General features: G+C 39.8%; 1 protein-coding gene across 2 annotated transcripts in view; it reads right to left on the bottom strand.

Annotated features, from left to right (window-relative positions):
• Positions 1-1,371: 1,371 nt before the first annotated feature.
• Positions 1,372-26,595, bottom strand: part of EML6 (echinoderm microtubule associated protein like 6) — a 122,211-nt gene continuing 96,987 nt past the window's right edge. Inside the window, exons 28-44 of one of the 2 annotated variants that reach the window (XM_009288453.1) lie at positions 20,689-20,703; positions 19,380-19,388; positions 17,667-17,745; positions 16,301-16,430; positions 14,978-15,080; positions 14,629-14,645; positions 13,265-13,438; positions 12,355-12,563; positions 10,163-10,320; positions 9,347-9,461; positions 7,987-8,175; positions 6,695-6,867; positions 5,905-6,067; positions 5,080-5,183; positions 3,725-3,878; positions 3,233-3,333; positions 1,372-1,396 (exon numbers count right to left, since the gene is read on the bottom strand). In XM_009288453.1, coding sequence (XP_009286728.1) covers positions 1,372-1,396; positions 3,233-3,333; positions 3,725-3,878; positions 5,080-5,183; positions 5,905-6,067; positions 6,695-6,867; positions 7,987-8,175; positions 9,347-9,461; positions 10,163-10,320; positions 12,355-12,563; positions 13,265-13,438; positions 14,629-14,645; positions 14,978-15,080; positions 16,301-16,430; positions 17,667-17,745; positions 19,380-19,388; positions 20,689-20,703 — 1,918 coding nt within the window. The remainder of the gene's footprint in view (positions 1,397-3,232; positions 3,334-3,724; positions 3,879-5,079; positions 5,184-5,904; positions 6,068-6,694; positions 6,868-7,986; positions 8,176-9,346; positions 9,462-10,162; positions 10,321-12,354; positions 12,564-13,264; positions 13,439-14,628; positions 14,646-14,977; positions 15,081-16,300; positions 16,431-17,666; positions 17,746-19,379; positions 19,389-20,688; positions 20,704-26,595) is intronic. The other variant, XM_009288452.1, reaches the window with a different exon arrangement.

Here is a 26,595-nt window from a genome sequence, read left to right as displayed (position 1 = left end):
GCTGCCCTCCTGCCCCATGATCCCGCAGCCCAGCCACAGACGAGGGGGCTGCATGGGGTGCAGGCAAAGCAAGGATGGGGAGAGGAGTCCAGATTTAGCAAAGATGATGCTTTTCTTGAGGATAGGAAAATTTTCTGGTATCGGCATGATTTATTTTCTACTCATAAGCCGCACAGGACTAGCAGTCCCTGCTAGTGACGTACCAGGCGTTCCTAGAGATCACTCTGGATGTCTTCAGGAAGCCCCTCCAGCATGGGAAGAGTGGGAGATGATAGATAGTGATTCGTGGAAGCTTTCAGACCACTTCTTAAATACACTAGATGGCCACTGCCTGTGGAAGTCGTTACCTATAAAGCACATTTTCCCACAGACGGAGTGCAGGAACACTTGGGGAACAACTTCCTCCATAATTTGTGTTAAAATTTCTTTAACCAAGTAAGTCCCTCCATACTCTTTCTCCCTCTACTCACTCTTTGAGTTAAGCTTGAAATTCTGGCTGCGGTCAAGCTACCATCACGAACCAACTGTGAACAGCTTATCAAGAGGTGTAACGCCATCAGGAATTTGTCCTTGTAACAGCGCATAGCTTCTTGCTCTTGGAAACATTTTGGAATTCACTTGTGAAGGTATTAAAAAAAAAACAAACCCAAAGCAGAAAACAGGGATAATGTAAGTACACAGCTGGAAAAGGTGTTAATGGTTAGCCCTCCTCTGTGTGAAAGTTATAGCACCGTATGTTGAAAGCAATTGGTGGGAGGCAAGACTGTAGCCCATACTACTGGAAAATTACTCAAAGGCACTTCATGGATAGAAAATTTTGCCAAGTATATATATTTAAAAATAAAATGGACTTAAAAAAAAAATGGTAGTTTGCTCCTTCGATTACTGAAAGCTGAAGTGTGAACCCCAGCATGCTTATTAAAAGCTTGCAGTTTTACTCGGCGCACCAAATTTGAGTTTTAAGCAGGTGTGGTTAAACCCACCAACTTTCTTGAACAAATGTTCAAGCCATAGATTTTGAAATTACACAAATTAAAGGGCCCAGCGTTTTCTCAGTGTGCTCCCTTTTCAGACATTGAGTAACACAGTATTAGGCAAAAGCAGTTTCGCGAGTGAACTGTTCATCACTTGGCCTACCCAGGTTACAAACCGATTCCCTTTCAAACTTCAGCTTCCTTCTCAAGGATATTGGTCTTTCAAACGCAAGATCACGTTCACGATCAGTAAATTCCTATGAGTAATCTGAAAATGTGTCATCCATGCAGCATCGTATGGAAATTACAGCAGCCGAAGGGGTAGAGGCATTCATGGCTGTCCAGTCCAGAGCAGTCACTTGGTGGTGGCAGTCACAGCAGCAAGAGGAGTCTCCTTTCAAAGACATCGCCATACAAATACACTATGAAGAAATTAATTGACAGCATAGTTATTTTTCTGAGTAACTTGATGACAACCTTCAGCATATCGTACTAAGAGAGAGACAGGCTGCCTCAAATACCTGGATGGCTATAAACATAGGTTTACCAGCAAGATGCCAGGTAAAGCAACGTTAAGCCCTGGAGTTACTCGACAAATACCGGCACTTGAATGTGCTTCCTTTTCTCAGGAGCGAGTTAAAGCATCGTGACTAACTAAAAACTATACCGGCACTTGAATGTGCTTCCTTTTCTCGGGCGCGAGTTAAAGCATCGTGACTAACTAAACTAGTGCGTGTGTGTGTGTGTTGTGTTTAGTGGAGGCCTCCAGGCTGGAAATGCTATTACTTCAGTCTGTATAGTTACACTTTGAATCAAGAAATCCTCATCACAACTATACTGTCAAAATTAAGGCAGCTGATGATTGATAAGCTTTTCTGACTTGTGTAACTTCTAGCTGCAAGTTGGGAATTGAGGTATGTATGTGCAGCCTTTGTTCCTGTGCAGCTGCTTTTTGATCTGATGGAGCCTCCTGCTCTCCCACTGTCCAACCCCTTTTACAAAGACAACCACTTCTCCCCCCCACCCCCTTCTTTTCCTTTTTCCCCCAAAGTGGAAAATGAAAACATCTATTTTGGGGAGAGCTAAATTTGAAGAACAGCTCATCCCGTGCAATGGGAGGAGAGTTAAATTCACTGCAGGGTGCTGAGGAAACTGAATGTAACACCAGTACCTATGCTGCAGGCACTGCAGGCTTACTGAGGGGAGCCTAGTGTCACGAAATGCACATCAGCAGTTCTCTGCTTCTGGAAAAGATGCGCAGTCTCGTTCACTGGCAAAGATGACTCAATCTTGCAGTCTCTGGCTTGTGTTTTTCCTGCTGAGTAAGCAGTTATAAATACCTGGTTCTTGAATGCGGCTTCCCGGTACTTGCTCCTGTGAGAATTTGTGCCCTTTCATTTCCTACCTTGTTGCTTTTCAGTTTCCTAGTTCTGCATTTTGCTGTTCAAAAAAAGTCTGTTACGTTTTGTGTTTTAAACACGTTTAGTTTTTGTTCCTCACCCTTCTGCTCCCTGTTTTGCTTGACAATAGTGTCCTCTCTGAGCAGTACTGGAAGCTCAAATAGACTTGGGGAGTGAGGGTGGAGAGGGATCCGGCAGGAATCACTCATGTGTGTGCACACACACACTGGCTGTCTCTTTTTAGGGGGAAAAAAAAACCCCAAAACACCCCAACACAAACTTAAAGCACTTTTCAAGAAGCCTCCTCTTATTTGAAATGTCTTTCTAAATCTGTCTATCCTTCTGTTCAGCCGGAATTCCTGTCCTACCCTTTGCTGGGCAGGAGCTATTCAGTTATTTTTGTGTGACTGACACCCCCACCAGCTGTCTTTGATCTAAACGTTCTTCAGACACACGAGCGGTTCCTGTGCCAGCAGCCGGGGCTCCTTCAGCCACCTCTTGGCGCCCAAAGTCTCAGAGGTCGGTGCTGGCCCACACGGCAACAGGTATGGTCTGCCCTCTCACAGGGAGGAAGGCAAGCCAAGGAGCTACAAGCAGATGCCTGGTAAACACAGAAACCCACGTGCAAGTAGAGGCGACCTTGTGAATGGCGCCAAGCTGGCAGGAGCCAATTGGTGCAAGTGACCGTAAAATAACAGCAATTCCAGAGTAAGAAAAACAAGCTAAAACTAGCGCACATCAGCAGGCTTCAATGACTGCAGAGTGGGCCGAGAAAGGTGTTAAATGCATTGCTGTCGGTTTGGCATAGAAGGGTACACACAAAATTTTTGATCAACATAAAAATAAATAAGCAGCTACCTGCAGTCATCTCCTCCTGTACTTATAACGTACTTGTCATCATGAGAAAAGCGTATGTTGGTGACATGCGCAGAGTGCCCAAAGTACCGCTTGTGTTTGGCCTATCGGAAAAAGAACAGAAGTTCAGGAATCGGTACAGTAGCGGGGCATTACAGAGTGATAAAGTTGCCTTGTGTGTGTAGACAAAAATCACGTCCCCAGCAGTGCTGGCGTCTTTGAGCCCACAGTAATCCCAGCTCAGCACCTGGTGCTGTGCCTGCTGTCCTCCCCGGTGGCTGGACGGCGGCTACCCTGTCGCCTGCGAGCTGCTCTCCTGGGGACGGCCGTTCTGCCGCACAGCTAACTCCCACGCTCCTGCAGCCAGCACTGGCTGGGAGCAGCCTGGAGATGACCTGTTGGACCGGGCCGTTTGGACGCCTTAATATCATACGCTAAGGAGTCTGAACATGGGGAAAAGCAAGCTGTTTAGATTAAAATAAAATATCCACTTACAAATTTTTCTGTGCACGGGAAATCAAACAGTTTCACCAGACCAAAGTCATCTCCTGTGACTATATTTAGGCCAGCATGGGTCACACATGCACAATTGACATCTGCTTTATCTGCGTTTCGTGGCCAAATTCCAATGACTTCGTCTCCAAGAATGCTGTTCCAAAACCAAGTTAAAAAAAGAGCATTAGACCATAAGACTGACTTGCTGCTGTTCTCTTCCAGAACGTGGTGAGGCAACACAGCCTGGTAATAAAAAACTGTTTCTTTAAAAACAAGTCTTTTCCCTCTAAATCATTGCACCGAATGCAATCTCATAATAGAGAGCATCACAGGAACATACCTTTTTTTGTGTGACACTTACTTAAACTATATCTATAAATCCTGAGGTTTATCTCCTGTGAAAGCACTCGCATCATTTTATACAAGCAGTCTGTGCAGCTATGGTCTCCTCCTTTCCTTACGGACATGTACGTAGCCTCCCACGGTGATTTTTGACAGCGATGTTCTCTTCTCTTAGCCATAAGTTCTTGAATGAGGGGATGCTTGTTTGGAGGCAGAGTATTTCTTAAAATAGCTGTTCTTCCCTTCGTTTAAGTTCCTTTATAGTCGTTCCTATTTACCCGCATATTAACTGTCAGATGCGTCTGCCCCACTCCCACAATCTGCCAAGAGTCCTTAGAAATGAGTAATTTGGGGCAGATTCTTGTGCTTGCTTGATAGCAGAGCAGTAAGAGTAGGAGGATTCTCACTAACCTTCTCCTAAAAACCTGCCTGTATTATCACCCACTGTTTACTGCCAGATCTGCTTTTGGCCTGTTCCACTTTCTGCAGTGAGAGCACAGCCATAGTTTTGTAATGGTGTTGGGAGGGTCCTATATAAATCCAAGTCAGTAAATATATTTTAATGGTACCCACAACTTTCTTAACACAATCAGCTCACGTTTCCACGCCTCCTGTGCCGCTTGTGTTTACTGACATGGGATAAGGTAGCGCCTACGCCAGCGTGCCAATAAAAGCGAAGCTTTAAGTGGTACAGAGCCATGTGAAGGGCCAGGCACCTCACTGTTGGGAAGCCTGGGACGAATGGCAACAAGCCACTGTGGCTATGACAGCCCTCGGTACTACTACAGTAATAATTACTACAGACACCAACCAGCTACAAATGTGTGTAAAAAAATAAGCGTGTAAGATAGAGCTTTGGGGAAGGGGAGCGTGTACGCTTTCTCTCGCAGGTTTGCCAAACCCTGGGGACGTTTCAAGCATTTGGGTTTACACAATCGGGTCTTGTGATCTGGTCTTAGTTCTGTATTACACCTGTCCCCAGTCAGGCAGAAGGTTGTTCTTTAGTTTTTTACCTTGTCCATGTGGCCCATGTGATCTTTTCTATTAATGCAGGATCTGTTATTTGCTTTCCTAGTGGTACCTCGTGAACTTGACGCTTATAGGCACCCGTTGAGACCTGAAAGTAGGAAGGGAAAAAGCTAGTAACTTTGCCACCATTTTCTTTATGAGATTTCCAGCAGTAATATTCTCAACGGGTTTTATCAGGAAATTAACATCTAGGATAAAATTTCTGATTTCTCCTAATTAGCTATAATTCATTATGTGCAATATGAAGTAATAACAATGTTACAGGATGACAACTGAATGAGCTGTTCATATGCACACTGCACAGCTGATAGATTTCCTTTTAGTTATATGCTCTCTGGTTTACCTCAACCTAATTTTACTAAACCAGAAGAATTTCAGAAGGAAACCTCTCCTATTAATCCATCTATCGTATGCATCCCATCCTAGGGAAAAGGGAGGAGGAGAACTGTTTCTATATTGAGGTTATAACCCACAGTTTCTTTCTCAGTGTTGTACCCATTCCCCTTTGCCTTTAGCGCACTACTAATCTCGTAAGGGAACTGAGCTATATTGCTGCGGGCGGCGACGCAGAGCCCAGGAGGAAGACCTGAGTATTTAGAAAGAAAGAGAGGACTTTCAATAGGGCTCTGCGAACATCCTAAAGGCAATCTGAGTTATCTGGTCTACCTCGGAAGATTTAGGGGCACCTTGAAATTCAGAATAACTTTAGAAAGCCTCCCTCGCCCTGTCTTACCTCCATCTTCTTGTTATGTCTGGTAACGGGTAAGTCGCAATAAATGCAAACAAACATGGGGCTGCCTGAGACGTACCTGGATGTACCTGCTGTCTGCAGAAAAATCCATCTGTATGACAAAACTTGCAATGTCTTTGCAGTAGCCTATTCGGTTTAGGGTTGCACCTTGAGTGAGATCATAAAAATCTACAGTATGTTCTTGTGAACCCACTGCCAAAAACCTGTTATCTGGGCTGATCCTAGACAATAAAACATGGAATGGGGATATAATTTACTGCTTCTGTGCCAGATTTTCTTTTGCTTCTCATGTTAACACAAGCGAACAAATTTCTTTTACTAGAAAACAAGAAAAACCTTCTATCAATAGCAAGATCGAATCCAAACCAAACCTTGATGCTTAATAGGTTGAGGATATCATATGTAGTTAACCGATGTTAATATTGCACTTGCAGAAAGCACACAGCACAATGTGCAGAGTAACACTAATCCTCTGTGAGAAAGCAACAGGAACTGCAATTTTAAGATGTACATTAATATTAATTCTCATAATCACAGCTCCACAGCGTACCAATTACTAGCTATATTCAAGTGGATATAACCGAATTAATCACAGGGAAAAAAAGTGTGTGGTATATAAGACATATAAGCTTTAGGTATACATAGATATAAGCTTTAGGTATACGTAAATATAAGCTTTAGGTATACATAAACCCACCAGTCAGCCAGTAAATACATTTCATGATTTCATGCAGGTTTCAACAAATACGGAGTTATGAAAAGTCTGGAAATCAACTTGGAACTTGATGGACTTTTTCTTGAGTAAGGGCTGCGTGTTTAGAGAACTTCAGCTGACATTTCTGACGTACCTGATATCCTGAATTGCAGACTTCCTGTCTCGCTTTTTGCCCCAAACCTTAAGGCTGTTTACAAGTAAAACAACAAATTCTCCATTCTTCATGCCAATTGCAACCATTTCACCATCAGGACTATATGCGGCACATCTTGCCGGATGACCCAGATTCACTTTGTTCAGCAGTTTCTGTATTAACAAAAGCAATAGGCTCATACCTCCCCTGGAGAAAACTGCCAAGCAAATGGAAAGCTTCCAAACACAAAGTATAAAAATCATGTATTAAAAAAAAATTGTCTATAATTTCCTCTAAATATAAATCTGAAATTTCACATCAAAAAATCACATCCCACCAGGCATATGTCACAAAACAGACTTCAAAATATAGATGTAATTCAAATGGGAGTTTCATGTTTGCATCCATCTTGTTGCAGGGTGACTTCAAGTTTTACACCGGAAAGAAAACTATTTAGCAGAAAAGGCTGGAAAAAATCCATTTCCTATTTTGTTTGAAAGGTGATTTTTGATAGCCTCTACAAGTGCTGATCAAAGTAGGTTTTTTCCATTTGATTTGCTATGTGAAAACATAGTAGAATGCTCTTGCATTTTCACTTACCTGACTGTATTTATAATATATTCATTTTCCATATTAAAAATTATCCCTATTAGCTCAGGTAACTACCTTTTGAAAAGGCTGAGGTAGGCTAGCATAAGCAGAAACCTTTTTGTTATTTAAAAAAAATGTTTTATTTATTTGTGGTTTTTTTTTTTTTAATAGTTGTTGTTGTTATGCAATTTGACTCGGAAAAAAATCCCGAACTACACATCCGCAACATGCTCGGTTCTGAAGAAAGGCTCTAAAAAGGAGGGAGCCATGCTTGCCAGTAAGGGAGGCTTATTGTCAGGGTCTGTGTGTTAGTCAGTGACAGGACAATCTGTGTCACCCAGTCTGTCAGCAGGGAATTAAATGCTTCCTTAATCCATGCCAGCCTGTCCTTTTAGATCAAAATAAGCAATACACAACAAAAGGCATCAGCACGAGTGCTTTTAAATAACTGCATTTCTCTGAAATCGCTCGCTTTTGGAAAGAGCAGCGTGCTACCTCACCAAGGACTTACCTTTTCACATCGCCACATCGCAGGGAAAAATAGAACCGTACCAAAACAGAAGAAAAACACTGCGCTCTCTACGAGGCTGCTCAAAGGCGCGTACGTGGCTGGAGGAGCGCACATCGTACAGTTGGAAAAACGCATGGTTGTATAAAATGATCATTTTTAAACATATACTTTTCAATTTAGTGATACTCACTTTGTCACACAGGTCCCAGATTCTTGCTGTTCCATCATTACTTGCGGAGATAAATATGTCTTTTGAGGGGTGAGTTGCTAAGCCCCAGATTTCCCCTTCCATGTGACAGTCAATCAACAAGTTTGAAGCAGCATTTTTTTCTCCTACTTCAAGGATTTCTCCGTCTTTTGTTCCCACTAAAATTTTCCCCTGTTTGTAGCCGAAAGAAAGAACGAGAGATGGGTTGTCAGTATAACAGACAGAATATCAATAGCAGTGAAGCACCGACGTATTGCAGAAATGTCTGTGATAACTCATCCTGATTTATACTGCTTGTTCATGCAGCATCTTAAAAACAGGAGAGTAAAACACTGACACTTTCACACCTCGAGATCTGAGCTCATGTTCTGGTGTTACTGTTGAATGACCGCGGTGCATTTCCATCTTGCCATTAAGGATTTTAATTCAGATCAAAGCGTTTACATACAAGTTGGCAAAGGACGATTCTCATACCTCTGATGTGACTAAATACCATTTTTGGGCAATAATAAAAAATCAAACCTAAACCGCATGAGCTTTCTCGACAAATACTTGGAAAAAGCATAAATAGATACAGTTTGGAATTGGTTAATGGCTACTTGATTAGAAATATAAAGCAACATTCCTCTGTGTGGTTGTTATCAAAGAGCATGCCAAATTCCTGAGACTTGATACACGAAGTTAAATAGAGACCATTTCACGAAGTGTTAGGTTGGACAGATACTCATCACCTGAAGTAACACTCCTGCATCATCACGCACTCCTTTCATAACATTTACAAGTACAATTTAGACATGTGCAAGAGTGATTTTAGCATCTCAAATTACTCAGTTATTTCTACTGTTTTCCACTTTACCAAAACTTAAAGTCAGTCAGTAATTCTCAGTGGCAAGTTGTTTTATTAGTGGCTTTAAAAAAAAACAAACAAAAAGCTAGGATCCATTCCGCCTAACTGAAGCACCTAAACTGTGCCTACATCTCACGGGAAGCAAACCTTGTAAAGTAGGTACCTAAGTTCCTTTTGTCGTTCAAAAGAAGGGCAGGAGACAAGGTCCTACCCTGGTGAAATATGTTCCTACACTTAGCGCTGTCCTTTAGAGGCCTTCAAAGGCCTTGCCCTCTCCCTGCTGACTAAGCAGGCACTAAGCATCAGAAACGCAGCTTAAAGCCCATCACTGAGCTCAGGAAGACAAGTAAGGAACTGTCACTGGGTAGGCAGACAAAGCCTCCTCCCGTAACTTGACAAAAGTCGTCTCCCGTGTGTCTCCCATCCAACCTCCATCAAGAACAACATGCAGTGATGCGTGCCGAAGCGTAACATCTGCCACGTCAGCTCACTTACTTTTCCTCTGCAGACGGAGCGCACGCACTCAATGAGCTGGCCCGTCTCAAGCTGAAATGCTCGGCACCGTTTCATCTCTTGATCCCACAGCTTTACAGCTCCCCCTTCTTTAGTGCTGAAAAGAAGTGTGTTGTATTACCCAGATGTCTCCTTCTGCATAGGCTACAACAAATCCCATATGTAAATCCCATCAGTATTTTTCTCATTAAATAATAAAACATACATTGAATCACCTTCTACTGTACAGAAAGACACCTCACAATCGTGTAATGGAAAGTAAATAATAAAAATTTAAACGCCGTCACACTTCATCTTTAATTTTAAAGAGTATCATGCCTGATTTGTAAAAACCAAACTGTTCTCTTGTCACTTAATCTCAAATCTCTGTCACCAAGATAAGCTTGGCAAATTTTTTACTTCTGGTAAATCAAAGAACTTACTAATCACAGAGTCTCCACTGGGAGAGGTTGCCTGTAGTTTGACAGAATTAAAAAATTAAGAAAAACCCACTTACGCCAGGCTGGCAGGAGCTCAGGCAACAAGGGGCTTATACAGGTGTTCGTATCAATTGCTCATTTGGGGTTCTGTATGTCCTTTGCACAGTATGTGCGTTACTGTGACCCTTGAGTGTCCTACTTATTTGTCCTTTACTTACTAAGACACCTGGGCACGTTGTGTAAAATATAGATTGAAACTGCTACAGTACAGATACCACTTATCTCTGGGAAGCATTGCATATGTCTAGGGTACTGGATAAATAAAAAATACCATATGAGAGACAAAAGTTGTGCACTTTAGGAAGATTGTGTGTCTTACGGTCTCTCCTTCCCTCCTGTAACAATGAGTCCATCTCGAAGAGTCGTGTACATTGTAAACACTGGCCCTGTGTGAGCTTTTGCCACAAGTCTAATCAGAAAATGATCCTTCCAGACGTAGACATCTCCATTTATGGCACCAGTAAACGTAAGGTTATTCTGCAACAAATAGCAATGATCTCCGATATAATAAATACCTTAGCATTTTTGTTCAGATTGAATTAAAATTCTTTTAGCTACTGAATTTCCTGAGAAAAGTCAACTATGCAACAAACGTAGGAATTAAACCATCTGCATTGAGAGAATGAGTTTAATGACTGCACTCTAATGGTGTTTCTTTGAGATGTTATAAATCATATGGGTCCCAGTGTAGGGCACATTCACTTCATGCATCTCATCTTGGGATCTTTCAGATGCACGTACTTCTTTTGCTATGCATGTGCTATGTCATGTCTCCTGCTGGTGAGATGGACGGCAGGTTACCACTACTGAATTTTAAATGATGTTTCTGTCTTCTTTGAGTATGTGTCAGTGAGAATCTCAGTATAGGTGACTGGCAAGCAGCATCTTCAAAATGTTGAAAATAAAGTGTATAAACTTAAACGCAGAACTAACTCAACCTGATAACTACTTTAGGCACCAGAGCAATGGCATAACTTTTCATAAAAGCCATGAAACTCCTCCATGGAGCAAACCGGTCAGAGGTCTGGGACTCCCTGAGGAATGGGGAAAAGTAACAAGTATTCCGCACTGCAAACGCTCTTTCGGAGTGTGCTCTGTGAAATGGAAAAGCTTGCCTAAAGAACTAAAGATGGTCTGACCTTGAAGTCCACTGACTCTGAAATAATAGATACCAGGAAAAATTGTGAGTGAACCCTTTTGATAGGGGTTCAAAAGAAAGTCTCATTTTCTGCAACAAAGAGCAAGGTGTCTGTTGAAGGAACTGGGGGATAGAAGCCCCAGAATGACTTTCCACCATTTGAGACAAAAATTTAGTGTAGCTGTATCCCAGCACGACCTGTTGACTTTGGCATTAGATGGACCTAGATGAAAATGAGTGAGGTCCGTGGATGGATGAAGAAGCACAAGGTATGTGCACAGCCCCTACTCTAGTAAGAGCAATTTACTCACGCTCCTGTGACATGGGCTCATACTTCCAGTGAGATTCAGTGACACATACTTGAGGAAGACAAAAACATCCTGCATGAATGACATATGCTAATGGAGTAGAGTTCATCTGCTGGTTTTGAAGGTGCCCCTTACAGGACCTTAGTTTTATTATTTAAGAGAATAAAATGTCTGTTGGACTGTTTCTACTTGGAAAGTACAGACAAGCAATTTGTTTGTTCTAATATTACATTCTGCTTCTTTTTTAAAATCACTTTTGGGGTCTTTAGTGTCCATTACATTACTCCTATTTTATACTGGAATAATGCCATCGGAATAGAAAGAAATGTTTAGTATTAAGCAACTGTTGACAACAGTGTCACTTGTTTGGGCACAAGAATGAGGATTTGGGTGCCTAATTTTATACACTCACATTTCACACATTAGTACTATCGTCCAGGGTGGATAATTAGGAGCAAGGGGTTTCTTTTAATTGGTGATTTGTATAATTTATGCTTAACCTCTGCAAAGGTAATTTCTGTGGGGTTTCTGGATGAAGCAGAAGCTATTTCAGACCTCAGTATCATAGCAACATTGCTTTTTCACTCTTAATAGGTATTGTTTTCCTTACAGTAGCACTATGGTTCCTTAATGATCACACAGGAGAGTATTATAGACTGTCACCATTAGCTGGATCACTAGCATATGTCATACCAAATACTGACAGCAGAAAAAAAAGGTTGCAGAGCCTATGCACAAAATAACAATACTACATTTTTCCAAGTTAACCAGTGAAGTGCTAAATAACCAGCAAAGTAAAAAAAATACAAGCCATGGTAGCTGATGCTGTAGGTATGCACAGACATTAATAAAAAACGTTCACTAACAGAGAAACCCAACCCTGCTTAGAAAACTTACATGAGGATCTAAAGGCGTACAGGTTTTAAATTAAAAGTTTAACTAAAAAGCAAGAGCTCCATGGTCTTGCACTGTCCACACTGTACTGGATTTCAACAAAGGAAATTGACACTTGCAGTTTTAATAAAAATGTATTATAAAATTCTGTAGCAAGTAATTTGAACTCACTGCTCCGAAGGCAACAGAAAGCATGGTTTGCATTTTGGCATCTTCCATGGAACCAATGACTCCTTTCTTATAAAGCAAAGCACTGCCAGCTAATGTCCAGAACTTCATGTGTTTTACCCCAACAGACACAAACTGAGTGTCTGAATCTGGGCGGAACTCTACAACGAATATCCTCTCCAGGTGTCCTCCCCTGCTAGCAACTTTAGCCCCTGTTTTAATTAGGAAAGGATAAAAATAAAGTTAAATTTACCTGCAAAATTAAGCTCTGATACGATTTTATAAAATAAATTGACCTGATATTGGATTAGAGAACTGTGTCCCAGATGCTGAAAGCTAAGCAAATCCCAACATTATTTAGTGTATCAAACATCTTAATTCACGCAACCTGCAAGGTCCCTGGTTATTCCATTGCATCTGATAGTCTTAGGAAATGCAGATTTAGGTCTTCATAGCATGATAACAACACAGAAATTTTGTATATCATTAGTGAGTTACCATCTGGTGAAACACACAGGGAAACATCTAATGAGCTGAGACACTTCTCCTCTCCCCTCCACCATTTCTGAAGATGATAATTCTTTTCTGGAAATGGCTTCCCAAAGGCCTATCTACGGTGTAGAATTTAAAGTTCAAGTATTTTAGGAAGAAAAAGAAAATACTTTCTTTAATTTCATGGAATTTTATATTAAACAACATTCTTTCCTTAACTTCTATTTGTAATAGAAGTTTAAAACTTATTTTCTTATTCATATTTTCTAGCACTTTGCTATCTCCTTTAACTGATTTTGTGACTTAGGGAGCCGTGATATGCTGAATAAGAACACAAGTCTATTCCAAAGACTTGAAAGGAAAAGCAAATAATTGTACACAGTTCTGTCAGGCTGAAGGAACGCGATTTTTCCAGAGTTACCTTCTTGCCACCTCCACACTGTGATAGTATGTTCTGGATCAACTCCCACTGAAACCAGAAGTTTGCCAGTCGCACTGAAGTTGACATAGTTGACCCCTTTGGTATGGAAGCAACGTAGCATTGAAATCGTTTGCTTACTCATAGCATCCCATATATGAATTGTGGGAGTTGTACCTACGTGTAAAAAGATGTATTAAAAAGGGAATTAATTCAGCATCTGGAAAGCTTCAACGCAAAATAGGCATTTTTCAAGAACATTTAACCTAAACAGACACTTATAAGTTGTGGGGTTTTGTTTTAAGATTAACACTACTCAAAAAAAAATCATAATAGCTTGCAAAACACAGGGGGAAATCATTGCATTTCATGAAGTAAGACAAATTCTAAAAGAACAACATAACATTTATGAAGAACCTCATGCAAAAGAAATTGTCTGTAGATGTTTCACTTGTATCCGCGATTCACACAGATACAACGAGGTAACATGAAACTTTTACATAACTCTGCTGACTAAAATTCACAAACGAATCAGCCTTACCTGGAAATTCTGTCATATCACCTGCATTGTGAGAGCAATGGCAAATGAGGAAGCACCAAGGGAAAACAACAGGTGAAATAAGTCATGTTTCTAATGCTGAAGTGCCAGCATCAGCACCAGAAGGAAAAAAAAATTAAAAATTTGAAAATGGATATGGATTAAATCAACAAAACAAATAAGCAGGAATATTGTTGAACTTTTTTGGGTATATTGTTTTTCTTTATACACAAATATCGCAACAGCATTTAGCACTTTTGAGTTTTAAAAGAAACGCTAAAGACATGCAGTTTTAAAGAATTATTAAATTTAAAAGTTAAATGAATCTGTAGTTATACAGAATATCAACCAAAATCAGAAACACTGATTTCATGGGCTCTTATTGACAGAATAGAAAAAGGGCCTTTAACAGTCACCTTTCCCTGTCACAGAAATCAGTATTTTGAAGAGGAGCTCTGACAATATGTACGGGTTTTTGTGTTTACTCAACATGCAAATTGAAGTGCCCGCACTCAGTACGGGTGGCCAAGATGGTTTGTCAAGGTGTTCATCTACTACCATTTTTCTGTCCCCTGTTAAGTTATTTATTACAGAAGTTACGGACTTGAGTCTCCTGCCCGGCATTTCCCATACAATGTTTACTCCTGCAAAAGGTACGAGGGAATCTAACGGGACTCTCCATGTAAATAACAAACAAATAAATACACGTGGTTTCACAACTGGCCCCTTACATGTGTCGTAACTTCTGCTGAGATTTCACTCTATTTCTTTCCCTTTCCACCTAGCTTTTGTGCTTCCGCCTAGGAAATTTTCATTATTGTATTTTCACTGCTAAGCATTTTACTGCTAAACAAGTGCCTTGGATACAGGGAAGGAAAGAGGGAATTCTATAAATCTTATGATTACAGATTAATGAGGTGATTTAGTGCAGTTTATCAAAGCTTGCTTTCGGAAATATGACTGTACTACAATTAACTCTCAAATCCAACGACTCGCAATCAGAGATGAAATTGAAACCATAAGAAAATCCTGAAGCTTGATTACCTCTTTAAAATCAAAGAAAAAGTTTGAGGACAGTAACACTAGCATGTCCTGGTAAAATTCCTACACAGAAAAGCCCAAAATAAATCAGTGCCCCTGATAATTTTTGAGTAAAACTTTGTTATATGGAGAGTCACCTACCGATCTGGCTGGTAGCCACAATATTTTTATACTTTGGGTGCTGATTCACAGTGAGGCAGAGAATGTCATCAGTATGCTCCAGGTAGAAACTCTGACTACCTAATAAAATTCAAACATGTTTTTATTCACAACGGTATCGAAGAGAGAACCACCACTGAAGCAAAGAATATTCAAGCAGCTTGTTGCTACACTCATGCTGTACTCTCCAGGGGATGGATGGGGAGAGGGCAAGAACTACGTCGACAGCGGCTCTGCTCTCATTCCCAGGCACCATTACCAAATGCACTATGAACGTAACCATTAACACACACATACATAAAAAAAGCGGTATTTGGTAAACTAACTATGTCCAGGGAAGCAGAAATCAGCCCAAGAATCATCCCGTAGCCTCCTGTAACTGCACGAAAAAGCAAAACTAGCAAATGCAGGGCCCAGGTTTCCCGGTAAATCAAAGCAGCCAGTGGGAAACGAAGTGGAGAGCAAAGCCCTGTGAAGTCTGCGCTTTGCAATATCCTCCCGAGGGAAAGGGCCCAAAAAGAACAGATGGGACCGTGCTTCCCAGCTCCCCAGGTCAGAGGCCGTGCTAGGACTGGAGTCCCCAAAGGTCACCAGATGTGACAGCACTTCTGCCTCTGTGCCTCCTTGGCAGCAGAGCTGCTGAGCGCACCGCTGTGACTGTTTGGTTCACTGTGGCAGCAAGAGGGAATAAAATAAAGCCAAAATTCCTTTAATTCCTATCTTTGTTTCTAGAAACGTATGAAGAATATGGAGATGTTGGTGCTACAACTTAGGGCCAGATAAATTTTTGGTGTTCTTCCTCCTCTTCATCACCCAAAAGGCAGAGACTATTTCTACCCCTTCCAAAGAGCAACTTGCTCACACTGTATTGCATCAAAATGTACCCTTCCCCGAGTACGTCTTTGCTAAAACAACTCAAAATGAAACAATGGCTCTTACTGCTCCTAACATTTTTTAGGCTACTAGTCATTTCATAACCCAGGCTCTCTCCTCTGAGAAAGCCATTCCTGTCTCTTCAGCGAGGATTTTAGCAAGGCACAACTGCAGAAATAGAACAGGTTTTATTACACTTCCTAGCAGAATCTCATACCTGCTGAAAGGAACAGGATGGCTCTACAGGATGACCTGAACAGGAGAAATTGTCAATCTGATACAATAGCCATCTAAAATTTTTTGCATTATTTATCAAGATGCAAAATGTGAGAAAGTTACAGGAATGTTAAAAAGTTAAGACTTTCAATCAGAAATATTTTACTCGTAAAGCATTTTTTATCTCAAAGTGTTGTTTCAAGTTGAATTACCAGTAGAAAGATTTTGAACTACGCCTGCTGCAGCTGTGTGGAAAATAATATCAGCACCATCATTTAGGTAATGAAGGTTGTTGCGGCAATCAAACCCTCTGTATCCAAAAACATGGTCTAAAGCCAGCTCCTAGTCAAATAAAACAAAAAGAAAGAATAAGAATAAAGTGAAAGAAGGAACAAGGAGATTACAGAGTTTGGGTCACATAAGCGCAGTTCTAAAGTAATTACACAAGCTACAAATATCTTGTAGAGGCAATAGAATAATTAAACAATAATTAAGCAGTTATCCCTGTTCTTCTGCTAATTTATTGAGGCATGACATTCTCACAGACTATCTACAATGCTTTAATCGGTCAGCTAAGGCACTGCATTTATATTATTTCTTTAATAATTCAGGCAGCTGTAAATGTTTTGTTTCTGTAAATTTCCATTCAAAATATATACAACTTACAAAAAAGGTCCAATGTTATGAATCTTCCCATCACAGTTTAATAGCTGTATAGGGTATCAGGTATTTGCAAATATCTTCACTTCTACTTTAAGAGTCTTCAAAAATCATTCTCGTAAACAACCAAATTTTAACAGACCAATTCTGACCTTAAAGTCCTTATAAGAAGCAAAGGCAGGCCATAAGTAACTCTACATTTAAAACATCAATCAGAGGTGTAATTTCAGCTTACAATAAGCAATTGCCAAGGAAATTTCCTCCAGAAAAACAGTGATGGTTAGTGGATTGTTGCTAAAGTTGCTTTTATAGCCCAGAAGACAGACTTAATGAATCTGTCCCAAACACAATTACAGCTTACTTTGAACAATTTGAATGACATCGACAGGCCAAGCAATTGTTGCAAATTGTCCACACAGACCACAGAATATTCCTTGTTCAGTGTATTACATGGAAATTCCAAAAAGTTTTTTATGGAGGCCCTACAGTTTGGGGAAAGACTTATGTTGCAAAGTAAACGAGCAAATTTCATCGTTCAAAATCACGCATATGGTCTTTCATGTGCGAAAGTGCAGTTTCTGACTGTATTTCCCTTGGGGTTATGTAGTGAGTATGGGTTCTGCTGTGCACGCACATACACTTTGGCTCTACCTGCCTTTCAAATTAAGAGACAAATTTTGGGTTTGGAGAGATCTGATATTATAGGTAAGCTTTAACACCCTGAATCTGAGGTTCTTTCTGACAGAGGTTGCTGCCTGTCACATCTGCTGGTGTTTGCCACCAGAGCTGAAAGCACTTTCTAGACATTTCTTTCTCTTCTCTTCTACCTATATGTGACTTTAGCTGCCCTCAAAATAGGGATTCGTTTCACCCAGCACATATTACTTCTAAAGCAAATAAAAAAGTATTAAGCCTGACCTCAACCAGTTTCTTTTTTTTGTTGATATTGTTCTTTTGCAGTTTTTCAGGCTGAGGAGCAGCTCTGCTAACTGGTGGCCTGAAACAAACATGTAAAAAAGAAAACAATCAATATGTTGGAAAGCAAACTAAAACCTTCAAAACCATACCATGCGTTTTGTATCTGAACAGAAAATGGCCAATTGCAACTGTATGAGCTTAATGCCTAGCTTTTTTTTTTTTTAGAGTTGTACAATAAACTGAAATCATAGGCATTTTGATGGAAAGAGCAGAAGTAACATTGATGTAGATTTAGTGGATGAGTGGCAGAACAGACCACTGTACACCGATTTTATTTTCTTTAAATCATAATGATTTAAATCCATGGAAAATCCTTGAATATTAAATGGTAGTAAATTGTTGCTTCCAGAAATGATCTAAAAGATTTTCTACGGCTGGCAGTTGACCTTTCCCCAACCTTGCTTCTTCTGAGAAATTCCATCACAAAACCTTGACAAGACTTTATTAAAATCTTCTCAAAATCGTATTAGAGATAAAACGATTACATTTTAAAATGTACAGGTCATTGATCCATGTGAATTTAACAGAGACTAAAGGCAGCAAAGCATTTTCATATAATTCCAGTTGCTAAAAGTAGCTAAAAAGACAAATGTAGTACACAGACTGAAACACAGTTTGATTTGTGCAAATGGTCTTTAAAGACAGATAACCTTTACTGCTACGATTTGACTTGATCCTTCCAAGAAAAAAAGAAGAGGCACAAACCTAAGAGGAGCAGAAGGAGCTCAGCCTCTAGAAGTTCATGACCTTACAAAACCAAATGCCTGCTGCACAGGCTCCACTTTGGATGACCCTTGTGTTAATTTAAGCACAATGATTCTCCCTTTCTGTTAACAGAAATTCACGAGGGCCAATTCTAACCCTGTCAACTGCAGAGCAGAGCCATTTACTGGAGAAATTAGCCCACAGAAATCTGTCCTAGATTCTTTATCACATTTGATCATCTTTTACTTAGAAAACGAATCTTGCTAGAAGGTTGGGGTAGAAGTGGTGATGGCAAAAGAATAAAAACAGGTATTACGGTTAAATGCCTACTCCAAAACATCACTTGATGGCTGCTGTTAATAATACAAAAAAACCCACTGCATGCCTTTAAACTGCAATTGCAGATTCTGGAGACCGGGTTAAACAACAGTGGGGTTCTGTAAGTAAAAAACCAAAATGCCTGGCCTCAATTTATTTAATAAACACTCGAAGCATTTCCACTGTTTAAGATTTAAAAAAGGTGCGAACTTGATATACATTATATATGCTGTGAAAATTAGATTTTTCTTGTCCTTATACTGTAATTACCATTAATTCTTGTTTTGCAAAAATTAATTGCAGAAGAATGAAATCCCTTTTGCTTAGAGGGCGCTACTTTTTCTGGAGTTGTATTTTTTACGGAAGGTATTAAAGGCAGCAACTGACAAAGTGCACAGCTAGAACACTTATTGCTACACAGCTAGAACACTTATTGCTGCACAGCTAGAACACTTATTGCTGCACAGCTAGAATAATTATTGCAGGAGTAAGTAGCATGAAAATCTGAGCTCTAAAAAAGACAGAACAAAGCTGGAAGTAAACAAACTAACCCACTTCTCAAGCAAACAAGCAAACTCACTAAGTACTAGCAAAGTACATTAACAGGTGATCTTGTGATCTTGATCTTACCTTGATCCCCTTGTAAGCAGCAAACAAAGCCAAGTAAGAAACTTAATACAGTTTAGGTGTACTTCTGACCACTTTACTCATGCACAAGCATTTTTAGAGTCGATCAGTCATTCCTTTGTGGCACAAAACATGCTATTCAAGCATGCCAGCAAGAACTAAAACAGAAATTAAAGAGTGCACCAGTCTACAAATTCGGAAACATCATACCCTGGCATCCCTGGGTATACTCTGAACTAAAGATCCTATGGGACCGAGGGAAAAAAGGAAGCTACATCCATGCTTCCTGCACACTTTATACTGAAGGTGAATGTGATTCCACGTTTGTTTATTTTCAGGTGCCTGACAGGGATGGAAACTGGTAGAAACTTAACAGTCTCATAAGCACTGTTGAGAATTTCACACAATGGATGCTTGTTTTCTATCCTAGTTCAGCCTGCAATTTAGCCTCATAATTGTTCATCGGTAGGCCAACGACCTTACGGGGACAGCTTGTACTTTTTCGTTCACAGGGAAATAAGTACCTTTATTTTAACTGAAAGTGGTCAATCAAGTCACGTTACATAACCATCAGTGGTAATTGGACCGAATAGCAGCGCAATCACCAGTAGAGAAGGGGCAGAGGAAGTTATTACAAAACTTAATTCTCTTACAAAATAAAATCATTACGTGACGCTAGAACAGCAAAAGCCGTTTCAGCCCGGATTTACTAAGGCCTTTGAATCAGCACTTATGAAAATAATAAATCATTTTCTTGTATGCTGCCTGCTCTTTTTTCTGTTTTAGTGTAATTTTAAAATGGATCATTTTTACATTTCTTTACCTAGGAATATCAGTTAAAGTTTATGACAAGAGCAAGCCAAACTTTTTTATGAAAGCAAGAGAATACTACCACTATGACATGATTGATAATCACGAGATTGTAAGCATGAGATTTAATTTGGAAACATACACATACACACATATACTTTTATATATATCTATTCACAGTACACACAAACACAAATGTTGTGTGCATTCATATATACATGTCCATGTATATATACACACGTATGCATTCATTGCCTTATTATCATCTTAATAAAACAAATGTAAAGCAGCATCAAAATTTTAACATTTTAACAAGTCATTTCATTTTTAACAAGTCTGTGACTACACCTGATTTAATTTTGATACATAAGATGGCAGTGTCAAGACAAGGAATTTGCACTGTAGCAAATTACATATATTTCCCCTTTTTGACCTATGCAATCTGCATTGTACATTCACAGCAATCTGTGCTTTTTCTGTGCTGTGTGTTGTTAGTACTTACTTGACAATTCCCTGCCTCCAAAGGAAAGCAAGTTAAAACATAATACAAGCATTAACGGTTTCTTTCCAGTAATTTAAAATAAATATGCTTATATTACGTTATGGGATGAATGAGTTCCAGGAAAGATAAGACACAGTCAGACATTAGAGGGCTTTCAGTTCTTTAGGTACTGTGAATACAGCAAATAAAATTTCTGTTACTGATGATTATCTTGATGATATGCTTACACAAGCATAAGCACGGTCATAAATCAGTGAGCTAACTCCAGATTTAAACTGACAAAATCTCACCCACTCTCTTTATGGGTCTTCACGCAGAAATGTAAAAAGATGCAAGTGACAATTCATTCACTCTCACCTAACCAAGAAGGCTATCTGAAATGGCCAAGACCAATGAGGAGGAAGAGGAGCCTAAATCATGGGTGGGGCGAACAGGCAGCACCAGGACAGAGAATAACAGATGGACAACCAAGATCTGGGCAGGGGGGGAAGAGGGAGTGGGGTTTTGGAAGAGTGGGACACCTTGAGGGTGGAAAGAGATGTGATCTTAGAGAACAGGGCCAAAGTGAGGGGGGCGAAAAGTTAGATCCATTTAGACGGAAAATAAAGGAGAGAAAAGGCAGACCAAAAATTGTTATGATAAATTCTGTGGGACAGGGATAACCAACTCATGTTTTTAGAGCACATGGCATAAATGGTCTCTGATGAGAGACGCTGTCTGCATCAGTACTAAATTGGTGAGAACACAAATATTCTGTTCTGAGGCCAATGGGAACAGAATTGGATCTTCAGAAACAACATTGTGTGAAAGTGACAAACAATGAGGTTTGGAGCAGGGGCAGATAGACAAAAATGTCCTGACACCGAGAAGGTGACGGGCTGGGCCCAGCAGAAATGGGTAGAGAAGAAGCTGAAGAGAGTCCAAATGGGAGACCAACGTGTGCATTTAGATGGTTGCTAACTGGAGAAGGAACGTACTTGGTTGCTACACAAAAATAAAAATGAGCAGGACTGTTGCCAAGAAGAGAAAACAAGGTTCAAAGAGAGGCAAGACGATCCACTACCAGTAGGTTTGTTTGGACAAGAGAATTAAAAATCCAAGATTTAAAAAAATGTACTGTTCATTTTGTAAAAAATGCAAAAGCAGCTTTTAAAAGTACACTTCCACTAGTTGACAGGAGGGGGACTCCCAAGTACCCTAAAACTGCTGCAAAACTCCTAGAGCTTTAAGAAGTGACTGAAAGATTTTGTGAATTCTAAACCCTTGGATTTTCCCATCCTAACATACATAGTAGTTTTACATACAACTTTTCCTGCTGTTACTTTTCCTTTACATTTTGTAGATAACACAAGACAACAAAAAAGAATAGTATCCAATGTGAAAATATCCTACTCTCTAATACAGTGGATCAAAGCAAAGCTGAAACAAAACTAGAGGGAAACATCAATTGTAATCTAAATTATTTTTTAGAAGTGTAGCACTGAAAAAGCTTAGCATGGTTAGAATATCTACGATTTCACATGTATGCTGATGCACTCTTTAAAAAAACAAACAAAAAAAGGTATTGCAGAACGTATGGTGGTGATAGCCATTTTCCTATTTTGTAAGGGAAGCTAGTCAGTGCATTCACATGTCATTCTAGTTCAGTCTCCAAATGTGAAACCAGCAGAAAAGCAGATTAATAAGAAGGATCATCAGTTCTGAATGAAATCCGAAGGCCTTTATTTTTTAACAAGTTCATTGTTCTAAACATCTTGTAAAGCTGTTAAACTAGACAACTGTTGTAAACAGGCTGGCCCTATTGCATAGAGATCTGTCATACATAATACACTGGACAGACGGGGCTGTCTGGAAGCTCCCTCAGCCCCCTTTGCCAAAACCAGCTTCAAGGAACACATTGTAACATGCTTTAGGCAAAACCTAAATTTCTGTCTTTGAGCTAAAAAGTTTTGAATACCTCAGGTAATGAGACTTCAGGAGAACTCTCTCCATATACTACCAAGGCATCAGAATCAACCCAACTTTAGCATGTTCTGGAAGGTCTCTCTCTTTCCTTAGGCTTCTCTCGGGGTTTGTGATCATGTTTGAGAGGAAGAGTCTTTTCCATTTGTTTTGTTATTCCTTACATAAACTCTGACATGTTTTGAAGCTGTGCTCATTCTATAAGTAAAAATATTCAACCAATAGTATACGGAGAACTTTTGGGCTGGAGGTAAAACATAATAGGCAGATAAAATAGCATCCTTCCCCTGCATAACAAAACATACCGGAAACAACGCTTTTTCGATCATTCCTGGACTACAGCCCACACAACAACCCTCAAAAAAAGCTTAATATTCCGCATCAACCTCAGTGCGGAGAGCGCTCAAGTTCAGAGAAAGAAATGTCGGTAACACGTTGCGCCTTGTGACAGTATTGGCATCCCTCAATTCCATACCCACTAAGTGTCACACAAATGAAAGAGACCTTTGGGCCAGCTCATATTGTTGTAAAGAAATAAATAATCAAAAGAATAATATTTGAAGAGAGAAAATCCAACTTCTTAACCTTCTTTAACTTCTCATTTTTATCAGAACATATGATTACAAATGATGCATAATAACACAATTGAGAACAGGCTCCGAGACAGATAGCTCACGGAGAGTGAGACAAGCCAGTATGTTAAGAAAACAGAAAACCAGACAAACATGCTAATGCTGCTTTTTGTTTTCTACACATTCAACCTGCTTTAAAGGTTTTCCATCACCAGGTATGTTACAAGAGTTTTCAGTTTATGTAGATTCATGCAAATCAAACTAAATGAAAGCTGCAAACATAGGATATATGTTAGCGGTTAGTAGAATGCAAAATGCAAATACATCTTTGCCTTTCGTATTAGTAACATAATTACAGTCTTCACGCAAGCTTGTTTTACTTCTTATTATATAAATTCTTTGCCAGGTAAAGTGGTCCCAGTTCAAAAGTTAGCCCTTTTCTGAAATGGAGCACAATTCCTACATAACACACAGTAGAGCTTACAATTGTCCTGGATTGTCTGGGACAGTCCCACCAGTGACCAAGTGGTCCCGTGGTGTGGGAGCACTGCTCTTGGAGCTCCCACACTGTGAGAGTGCTCCTGCCGCACCTCTCATTGGCACCCCACTTCTGTACCATACAGGCAGAGCAAAGAAGAGGATGCCAATCAGAGGAGCAAAAAGGGAAGAAGAGAAAAATAAGGGTGGGTGGGGAGGATAGGACAGACATGGAAAGGGAGAGGAAGAAAAACAAGAAGGTTGGGGAGAGGAGAGAGAAACAACAATCAATTAATTATCTTAACCGAATGCACCAACTAATATAATCACAAAATAGTTAAAAACTGTTCCTCAGCCTCATCTCTCCTGTTATTTTCCCATCCTAAAGCTGTAACTGCTGACAGAGACAGTAAATCTCGGGCCCCCCACAAAAATACCAGACCATGATTTATTTCAAATCCTGCAAGTAAAATCTATCATGTGACCTGTACGTTCCTCCAAGATATTTGCAGAATCATAATTCTTTTCATTATGTAAATAAATGAGACAGGAAAAGTACATTTGATACAGGGCTTTAATTTTCTTTTCTAAGGAAAAACCTTAACATTATCCCCAAGTTTGTCATATATAAGGTTTTTTGCCCTTTATACTAATGAAATTTCTCCGCCAAGTTTACTTAGGGGCCCAATACTCTGGAGATCTGGAGAAGGCCAGCGTAATATAGATTTCCTTTTCATCGTGCTGGATTGTGCTAAGCACAAAGCACGTGCTAGGTAGTAATAGAGAATGCACAGCGGCTGCTCAAAGTCACAGTTGTCTTGTATCGAGTATTACGTCAAATCTGTCCTCCTCCTCTCTTTCCCATGATGGGGGAGAGAAGGGACAAGAATTGCTGGCTCCTCTCTTTAAGACAGTAGAGTAAGTCTTTGTATTAATTTGGGGGGGGAGTAATTTGTGAATTGTTGATTCCTTTCGAGAAGGGTGGTGGTTGTTGCAAAGCTTTCCCCTCATAACCCGGCACTGCCTGTATCAGCTCTCAACCATGTTCTTGCAATCTTCTCAGCAGACACATCACAGTTCCTGAGATCAAACTCCTCCTGGATTGTACAATGATTAGTTATTTCTAGAGAGATAATGTATTTCAAGTTTTTCAGATTCACCGCTCTTAATATTACAGAAGCATAGAGTCCTGCAAGCTTATTCTAGCAAACACAAAGGTTAAGAAGATGGAAATGTAGCTATAATAAAGAGGAAAATAAAACGTCCATCTTCTTGAGCCAAAACTGTCTCCTAGGTGTCACATAGGGCCTTTGAAGCGTATTTGTATATTATAAGCAGGGAAATAACTTTTTAAGCGACGATTCACCTTCTGAATATTACTATTTAAAGAAAGAAACATAGTGAGCTTAAAGTCCTTGCCCCCAAGAAGCAGCTCAGAGCAACAGCCCCAGCTATTCTCTTCTCTTGCTTGAGCTGGAAGCTTGTTTTTCTCTCTTTTTTTCTTTTCTTAATTTAAACTTACTTTGCTTAATTCTTGGTTTCTACCCACTATACCTATGAATAAGTCACAATTTTGCCTCTCAGACACACAATGAAAATACAGCAAGGGGGACATTTCTTCTTCTCAGATCCTCATTGCATTTTGCAGTGAAGTGGACCAGCAGTTTTTCAGGTCTTGTGATTAACTCACTGCTTCTAACTTAAATGGCTTTCTGGCTTGGAACATAATTTTTAAAAATTACACAGTATGTAATCAATCTCAGAGTATTCACAGTATGCACATCCCATCAGATGCACAATCCTCGGGGTCTTCATACAGACATATGGCACAATTACAAAGAGGAAAGATTTGGGATTTGGAGTATTTTCTCCAGACAATCTTCCCCCCTCAAAAGACTACCAGGTTTTCCCACGTACCTGCCTAAAAGAGAATGGAATACATCCTCTGGGTTCCCTTCTTCATATCTGAAGGGACTGGGAGAGGCTACTTCATCTGTGCCTTTTGCAGAAAATGTAAAGCTTTGTGAACTGGCTTCAATATTACTTGTTGCCATCTCACTCAACCCTGTGCACAGAGATTTCAAGATTCCACGTCCTGAAGACCCACTGATTTAGAACTTGGGTTTTCCTGAACACTGAGAGTTGAGTACTCGTAAGCTTTTAATTTTGTCTGGCTTGATCAACCGTCACTTTGGACCCTTGTAGGTGCAATGAAAAGTCAGCCCACTGCTTTCAGGAAGCTTTTAGAATATGGTCAGACAAATCCTTCATTAGCAGTTACATTCTTTTGTATTCTCGGAAAAGATGAAATCTGGCACAGCTGTGAAGGTTGCTTCATAATTCATACGTCTTTGAGAGGTCAGCTTCACCCTGAAGCACTCATAATTGGGAGTGTTGAGACTCTGCATAAATTGTGCGCATATTGGTGGTACAACTGTGGCCAAAAGTTGAAGTCTTTGACAATTGCAGTAGCCAACACATTAATCTCATCTTATTGCATCCAAAACCCAGTACCTTTCACAGCTTAAGGCCCTATCCCAGCACAACACCCTCAGAAACTGCAGTTTTGCCTACATTTCACCATAAAATTTCTGCTTCTTATTGTTTGATGATAAATTCTGGTAATTTATATTAATCCGATGAAGAAAGGGAAGTGAATCTATCTTTACCTAACAAGCTATATATGGACAGTATGGGATCTGTTGACAGATTTATCAGAACAGCAAAGTCCAACTACCAAAGATGTGGTTATATTGAAGTAGCTGTAATTGAAAGATTATAAAATATAAATATATATATTTTTATATATATATAAAAAATGCGAAGAATAGCTGTGACTCCTTAGCAGAAAAGATGGAAAGGACAGTTACAAGGGTTTATTTTTAAGCTATTTTAA

This window comes from Aptenodytes forsteri, unplaced genomic scaffold (genome assembly GCF_000699145.1).
Source record: "Aptenodytes forsteri isolate BGI_AS27 unplaced genomic scaffold, ASM69914v1 Scaffold185, whole genome shotgun sequence".
NCBI lineage: Eukaryota > Metazoa > Chordata > Aves > Sphenisciformes > Spheniscidae > Aptenodytes > Aptenodytes forsteri.
Note: the sequence above shows the minus strand (reverse complement) of the source record. Positions and strands in the feature narration are given on the sequence as shown.